General features: G+C 35.4%; 1 protein-coding gene across 1 annotated transcript; it reads left to right on the forward strand.

The window, feature by feature from the left end:
- The first annotated feature begins 1,346 nt into the window (after positions 1–1,346).
- LOC140852190 (accelerated cell death 11-like) lies at positions 1,347–6,033 on the forward strand. Its single transcript, XM_073245158.1, has 4 exons — positions 1,347–1,602; positions 1,738–1,910; positions 5,261–5,406; positions 5,712–6,033. Exons 1-4 carry the CDS (start codon positions 1,417–1,419, stop codon positions 5,816–5,818), a joined length of 612 nt encoding a protein of 203 aa, XP_073101259.1. The 5' UTR covers positions 1,347–1,416; the 3' UTR covers positions 5,819–6,033.
- The last annotated feature ends 2,549 nt before the right edge of the window (positions 6,034–8,582 follow it).

The raw sequence follows: 8,582 nt of genomic DNA on the forward strand, positions 1-8,582 counted from the left end.
TTTTTCGGCCTTCTGATGAGCTAAACTTGTTCTACCTTCTGATGAGTTAGGCTCATTCGGCCTTCTGATGAGGTCGACTTACTCGGCCTTCTGATGACCTAGACTTATTCAGCTTTTTCATGACCTAGACTTATTTGCCCTTATGATGATCACTTACATTTTGAGGTTGGCTTTCTGATGTCCTCAGCTTTTTGATGATTTCGATTTTCGATCTTAGGCTCAAGTGCTCTCAAACCTGTGGTTCTTTATAAAATTGCTTGCCATATATCCATTAATGATAGGAAGACTGATTTATATGCCATATCACTTATAATATGTATTAAAAGTCGATAAGTGTGTATCACCAGACCACATAGTGTGTACTAATGAATATCATGCTCCATAAATTATGTATCAATTTTTTTTGAATTGTATGTTAGATTGCTAAAAGACTAATTTGCTAAATATATCTCATCTAACTTTATACTATATATCGATAAATTTTATATTTTAAAAACTTTATATTGATTTATTTGGATGTGTATCATATGACTATATAGTATGTATCGGTAAAAAATATATACTGAAAATAAAAAAGAAAGAGAATATTATATATATTTTTTTTGTTAAATCATGAAATTAATAATTGGTTAGTAGAAAAAAAAGAACTTTTAAATTTATTTTTTACAGTTAATATTTAAAAAAAAAAAATCAAGTTGTGAAGTCGGTCCCATTATTTATTTTCCGGTGCCCGACGCATGTTATTTTTGTTCGGCCCCTTGTCCGAGACCTTGAAAGTCCGTAGCTAATATTCCTTCACCGACACCTTGAGAGGGTGGGAAACCCCGTGAAAGCTGGGGCCTTTCGCGCCCAAAAAAATAAAAACCCCGTGAAAGCTGGGGAGGACCGCAGGTTCGGCCTCACCTCATCTTTCTTCCCTGATTACTTGGCGTTGGAGACTGGAAAACCAACATCCCTCGTGGATGGGGAGAAGCTTATCAGTATATGATATATGCCAATATGGTAGCAGGGCGAGGCATCAAGAAGGACGCAGTGACTTCGATCTCATGGCTCTCAAGTAAATAATTATATTTACTTTATGTTGTTTAATATTTGTACATTTGTCGAGAAGTCCATGAGTTTTGGAGAGAGAAGGAGAATCCAAGACTATAATTGCTTGCTCGCAAAGTTTGCTTACTTCGCACCGTCCACTTGATTTTTTTTTTTTTTAGGTACAAGCGGCCGATCACGTCATTCGTGAGTACAATCCATAAAATCACAAAACAAATGGTCCTGGACGGCCTGCGGGCCCGTCTCACCCAGCGTCCCCTTAGTCTTTGGGTGTACAGTTTTGTTGACTGTGCCTCTACTCGTTAAATGTAATCAGAAAAGAGAGTGAAAGGGAGGAAAGAGAGCAGGCGCATTGGTCAATCAATCATGGAAGGAGGAGAGAGACCCCTGAGAAAGCTGGCGGAAGCCTTCCATGATCTTGCAGCTAGGGTGTCATCCAACAGAGAAGCCATGGAGCTCGCACGTTTCACCTATGCCTGTTCAACCGTGCTGGACCTGTTCAAACTTATAGGGATCGAGTACAAGTTTGGGGAGGATGAGTACAGGGCCAAGGTCTCTCTCTCTCTCTCTCTCTACAGCTGAATATGAGTGCTTTTATATATACCATCTCTCCAAAATACAATTACTGCAGTTCACTGAATGGTGGTAGCTAGCATGCTTTACATTATCCATTCAAATGCCTTACAGATCAAGGATATAGAAGCAGCATCACAAACGATATCCACAGTACCAGACTTGATCGACGCTGACATCAGAAATAATTGCGTGACTCGTTCTGGCAGCCATTCACGCAATCTTCTTCGAGTGAAGCGTGCACTTGAGCTGATCAGAGTGATATTTGAGCTACTTTTGGCATCAAAGTAAGCGCGCCACCCCTTGGTCATGATTGTAGGGTTATTCCTTCCGGTACTTCAATTTTCGTAGATAATCATAAGGTGTTATACTGATTTTGATTATGCCTAAGCTTGGTTTTAGGTCCTCAGATAAATTTTAGATTTAATTCAAGCAACAATTGAAGGATTCAGATCCAAAGATATTATTCATTATATGTTTCTTTGCTCTCTTCTCCTCTGAACAAATTACAAGATTGCAGATTGACATCTTGCAGTATGACTTAAATAATTGGGTGAACAATTCATGCGTATATCCTGTTGGAGATCAAAATTGTTAAAAATATTAAGCCACACAAATATTAAAAAAACAAGACTTATAAACATAGTGGAGGCTTTTGAGGAAGAGGACGGCAGCACATCGTACCTTTTTTTTTTTTTATTTCATCAGAAAAACCCTAACACCACAACTACCGGTCCTCTTGTAATAAGGAACCGACAGGCCATGTGACCCAATAAAAGAATACAATAAAGACTTCTTAACTTGGTTTACTAACGTGCCTCCCTTATCCAAGCTCTTGAAAATTGATCAATACCGATCATCTCCTTAAGCTTCATAAAAGCATCAGCTTTAATGGCTTTGTGAGAATTCTTGCAATTGGATCTTTAGATGAACCAAGCTCAACCATCATTATCTCCTATTCCTTCACACTAAGTCTTGAATATAATGAAACTAAATATCAATATGCTTGCTGCAACCAAGATACTTAGGATTTTTTGTCAGTGTAATACTTATAAGCAAATCTTGACGATGTTGCAATTCTTCAAGCATTCTACGCAACCATACTGCTTGAGTAGCGCTATTCGCTGCTACAATATGCTCAGCCATAGCAATGAAAAGAGCACCTACCTATTGTTTCTTTGATGACAAAGACAAAATTTCTGATCCAAAAACAAAGGATAACTTGATGTACTTTTCTACTTTTCACGGTTACCTGCCCGATCACTATCTTTATATCCAATAAATTCCACACTATTAGCACATAAATAAAAAAAATATCATCACTTTGCATACCTTTGATATATCTTAAAATATGCTTTGCTCCTTACAAGTGGATTAGACGTAAAGTCTTCATAAATTTGTTTACATATACTTCCAACACTAATATCTGGGCTAGTAGAAGTCAACATACCTTAAACTTTCTACAAATCTTTTAAAATTTTTAGGATCCACCAATTCATCTAATCACCTTTTACTAGCTTCAATCTTTCTTCAACTAGAGTTAAAATCGGCTAGCTCACATGATTCCATCTTGAATCACTTCAAAATATTACTAGTATATTTTTTTGCTAAATAAATATGCCACCATCTGTTTGAGCCACCTCAATACCAAGAGAATAAAACATCAAACCCATATATGTCATCTCAAACTGAGCAAACATGGACTCTTTGAATTTTATCATCAACTTTGAACTATTGCTAGTATAAATCAAGTCATCTATATATAAATACACAATGACAATATCACCTTGCGAATTAGATTTAATACATAAAGTGTGATCATAGGGACACGTACTACATCCATGCTCAATAAATTATGAGTCGATTTATATGTATTATGCTCTAGATACTTGCCTCATCCCATATAAGGTCTTTTTCAACCTACAAACTTTTTCTTCTGCTTTCTTCCCATAACCTGAGGGCTGTTCAATATAAATTTCCTCTTCTATCATTGTATTCAGAAAAGCAAATTTCACTTCCATTTGAAATATTTTTCAACAATTATGGGGTAGTAAGAGAAATAATCACAGCACTATATCAAGTCTTGCAATAGGAGTAAACATCTCATAGTAATCAATACTCATAGTTTTTGTTTATACCTTTTAGCTATCAATCAAGCCTTAAAGTAGTCTATTTCTCCATTCAGCTTGAACTTTATCTTGTACACCCATTTAACACATATTGGCTTATTACCACTAGGAAGAGTAGCAAGCTCCTTTGTGTTTTTTTTTTCAATTGCATGAATTTTTTGATTCATTGCTTGAATCCAATGGCCAATTCAAACAACTTCCTCATATGTCAATAGATCACAGTCTACAAATAATGCAAAATTAGCTAATCCAGCATCAGATGGATCATTATCATTACCAATAACGAAATCATGCAAATGAAAAGGTAGACGACACTAGCACTATGCACAACTAGATGATTCTATAGGAATAGATATTGTATCCAATGGAGGCAAATCATTGGTAACCTACACATCTTGTTCTTCAACATGCCTTTCAAAATTTATATTAACTACCACTGGCAACTGAGATGAAATTTATATTAACTACCACTGGCAACTGAGATGTCTTTTTCTCTTTAATAGACCAATCTGAAGTAGCTTGCTCATCAAAAACAACATCATGACTAACAATCACTTTTTTGATTTTTGGTTTATACAACTTATAATTAACCCTTTATCTCATGATAGTTGTAGCCAATAAAAGTGCATTTTTTCTGCTTTATCATCAGGTTTGTTCCTCAATACATTAGTCATATGTGTATAGGCAATACAGCGAGACACCCTTGGGTATTTATTATCATGCTTCCTTCCCGTCCAAACTTCGAGAGTTCTTTCCCATATGCCTCTGGTAGGGCACACACTTATGCAAAACATAAATAGTAAAAGTCATAGCTTCCACCCAAAAACCTTTAGTCAAATTTTTACAATGCAACATGCATCTAACCATATCCATAATGGTTACATTTTTATTTTTTGCCACTATGTTTTGTTGAATGTTGATCTGATTTGGAAAACAAAAAAATTTCTCAATTTACCCAACTCAAATCTCATAAAAGAAACCAGAAGAAAGAAGATTTTGGAAGAAGGGACCAAAGTCCCTTTTTCTTTCATCGATTGATTCAAAAAAAAAATATATACAATTTTTATTTATAATAATGAGGTCCCCTCTTACACAATTCGGATCGGATTCCAGATCGGATTCCATATCTTATCTTGTAGAAGAATTTTTGCCCTTGCATAGTTGGATCAGTTCATCTTTATAGTTCTAGTAAGACTCTTTTACCTAAAATAGATATACTTAGTAAAAATAATTTAAAAAAAATAAAAAATCTTCGAAAGGTAGATCTCGACTTATACATCAACTCTATCTTCTATCGCTTCGCCGGATTTTTTTTCAGAGTGGAAGCTATGTCCGATAAGAATATTATCCGGAAAAAAAAAATTTAGTTTGATTTTCCAATGTTAGACCCCAGATGAAGGGTTTTGGGTCTGACTGCCAGAGCCGCTGCTTAATCGTTAAACCTTCATTTACTAAGGCCCACAAATCCATGAGACACTTAATATTTTCACATTTGTTGGATTTTGCAGGGACGATACATTCATGATCCCGGCAGCTGCAGCTTACGCCATGGTCTTTGCTGCTCACCATGAACAACCAATCAAGAATGCAGTGTCAGAGGCCATGTATGACCTCCCCACAAGATCACAGCTCTTACAGATGGTAAACGAAGAAGGTAGGTTCACGCACTGTGTACTTCATTACAAAAATGGCTATCAATCATAGTCCTAGAATAAACTGGAAATGCAATTTTTTAGCACTACTGGAATGTTCAGAATTATGTGATTTACAGCGATGCACTAAATGAATCATGACGCATTAATTGTTTAATGCTTACAGAGGAATCAGCTAATGTTCAAATGAAGAAATTATGACATGACACTTTGTTTAATTGTTACAGAGGAATCAACTAATGTTCAGATGAAGAAATACGTTTGATGCTTACAAAATTTGAAATGACGCATTGTTTAATGCTTACAGAGGAATCAGCGAACGTCCAGCTGAAGAAATACGTTGATGCATCTGCTATCGTGACTCGCTATATTGACGAGCAGTTCACCGGCAAAGGATTGGGCACAAACTGGTGAAGAAGGGTGCTTGGTTAGGTGTGACAAATCAATCTGGCTTGATGCTTTAAAACTAGGCTATGTATCCCCTCCCCATGATGTCATCTTTCTCATGTTTTAAATAAAGCAATAGTACTGTCATCTTTCATGTATGCAGATAAACAGAACTTGGATGTTTGTATTGCAGATTGTTTAGTTACTGTTAATTTCCAAAGCAGCATCTTGCCTATTGCTTCCGTTGATGCTATGGTTAATTTTGCTTGTCGCATGCCCATTCTTTTACTTTCTGTGAAGTCTTTAACTCTGTAAACAAACCTCTTTTTTTTTTTTTTTTCAGTGTTGCAGTAAACAACCATATTAAAAATTAACATAAATAAGTTTTCATTCTAAATTAGCTATTATATTAATGCACTAAAATAGTCAATAAGATTAGATGAGTAATGCACAAAATAAATAATTTAATATAAAAAGTATATAAAAATAATAAAAAAATTACAGAAATATCTTTTTAATTTTAACTCAATTTTACTTACATCTCCTATGCTTTAAAAAAAATATCAAACTATCTCTTCTAATTATCAATATATTTCAATATGATCCAATTGTTCATTTACTAACGAATAGTATTATCTTTTTTTCTCAATGAACAAAAATACTCTTCGCTCATGGGATGGCTTGTAGGAGGAAGAGGATGGATCCACTACAGAAGAGGATGACTTATGAATAGCTTGGAGGAAGAGGAGAATGGGAGAGAAAGGAGATCAATCGGAGAGGAGGAAGGAGGGAGGAAGAGAATTAAAATGGGGAGGAGGGAGGAAAAGGATCGGGAGGAGGAGAGGGCCGTATAGAGGAGGATGGCTTATGGATGGCTTGGAGGAGGAGGAGGAGGAGAAGGAGGAGGAGAGGGCCGTATAGAAAGAAAAAGAGAGGAAGAAGGAGAACAAAGAGAGGTGGTGAAGAAATAGGTGATAGTTGAGGGAGCTTCCATAGAGAAAGAGAAATGATTGAGGAAAAAGGAAGAATGCCAACTTCGAAGGAGAAGGGGATCAATCGAAGAGGAGGAAAGAGAGAGGAGGGAGGAAGAGGAGGAAAGGGAGATGGTGGAAGAATGGGTGGAGGTGAAGGAAGACGTCATGGAGGAGAAAAAATGGATGAGGAGAAAAGAGAGCAAGAAAGAGGAGGGAGAAAAAGAGATGCCAGCGACAGAGGAGGAGAGGAAGGTGGTAGAGGAATGGATGGAAGTAGAAAGAGCCACCATGGAAGAGGAAAAATGAGTGAGGAGGAAGAGGAAGAGGAAGAGGAAGGAGGAGGGAGAAAGAGGATCGCAGGCATTGGAGGAGGAGGGGATCGGGAGGAATGATGGAGGAGATGGGATAAGGATATTTTTATTATTTTATAAAATAATGATATCATGTGATAGAGACATCATTTTATTGACGAAGATAAACGGTTGAATCATATTGAAATATGTTGATAACTAGAATGGTCAATATTTTTTAAAGCACAGAAATATAAGTAAAATTAAGCTAAAATTAAGGTGTTCATATAATTTTCTTAAAATAATATAATATGAAAACAATGCGGCTAGCCTAGGATCAACATGTGTATTCGCTATCTTTATTTTTTTTATTTTGAAAAAAAAAAATACTCTACGACTAAGAAAAGAATAAAGGATGATCAGATGGCAGTTGGTAAGCGGTTTTTTTTTTTTTTTTTTTTTGAGCTGTTTTTATGTTCATATGCGGCATTTCTGTTACCCTATTTTTGCCCGGATACGCCAACTATCTATAGTCAAAGCTCGCTGCGCACCAAAATATGAGACCCAATTAATAAGAATGCATGCGCATCCAACAACTTGCGGATTGGATGCATTCTTACTTCATAAATACATTACTGCGAGGCCACATTAGTTTGGATTCTGTTCATTGGTTTGATTGTTCAGCTGCTTCATTTTCTTACTAAGTTGGCATGAATACTCTTAATGAGCCAATTTAGGACTCATGCACTCACGTGAATGTTGGTGTTTTTTTTTTTTTTTTTTTTTTGGTAAAAACGTGAATGTTGCTAATGGCACGTAAAAGTGAAGAATCAAAGGTGGCATCCTAGTTGATATTAATTGCCGGAGTAAATTATAATTTTTTTTAAAATTAGAGATAAATCATATTTATATCCAATAATTTAAAAAACCTACACTTTCTTTGAGGACTTATTTGAATATGTTTAGAGGATTGAGCTGAAAATTCTATAGAATTCATAGATTAGACTATCCATTTAAATATGGTCATGTATTAACAAAATACAACCGGCCTAAATCCTATGAGAAGAAAACAAAGATCTCCTTAAATCTTTTTTTTTTCTTTTTGCAGCCCAGATGCTAGAATCTAGGTTGGATTTGGATAAGCTCTTAAAAAATTCAAGACAGATGGGCTAGCAGGTCCAATTCCTATAAAATTTTCAATCCAATCCCATAGGAATACTCAAACAAACTCTGAGCTTTATTTTTATCTAATACTTTAATCTATAACTTAGCAAAACATTAGTCAAATTACTAATCTCCAATAGGATCCAAATGTAATATCAAAAAAATTTAAAAATGATCAAAATAATTTTAAGTGACATATCGACCATTCCATGACATAAGGAAATATGTACATCCTCCTTCCTATCTAAAGGCAATTTTGATTTTTCATATGAGATAAATGATTTCACTAACATCATCAACTTGCAAATTACTGAATGTGAATGCAACAAATATTAGCCGCATTTTTGTAATTGCTCTAATTGT

Source organism: Elaeis guineensis, chromosome 10, assembly GCF_000442705.2.
Source record: "Elaeis guineensis isolate ETL-2024a chromosome 10, EG11, whole genome shotgun sequence".
Classification (NCBI taxonomy): domain Eukaryota; kingdom Viridiplantae; phylum Streptophyta; class Magnoliopsida; order Arecales; family Arecaceae; genus Elaeis; species Elaeis guineensis.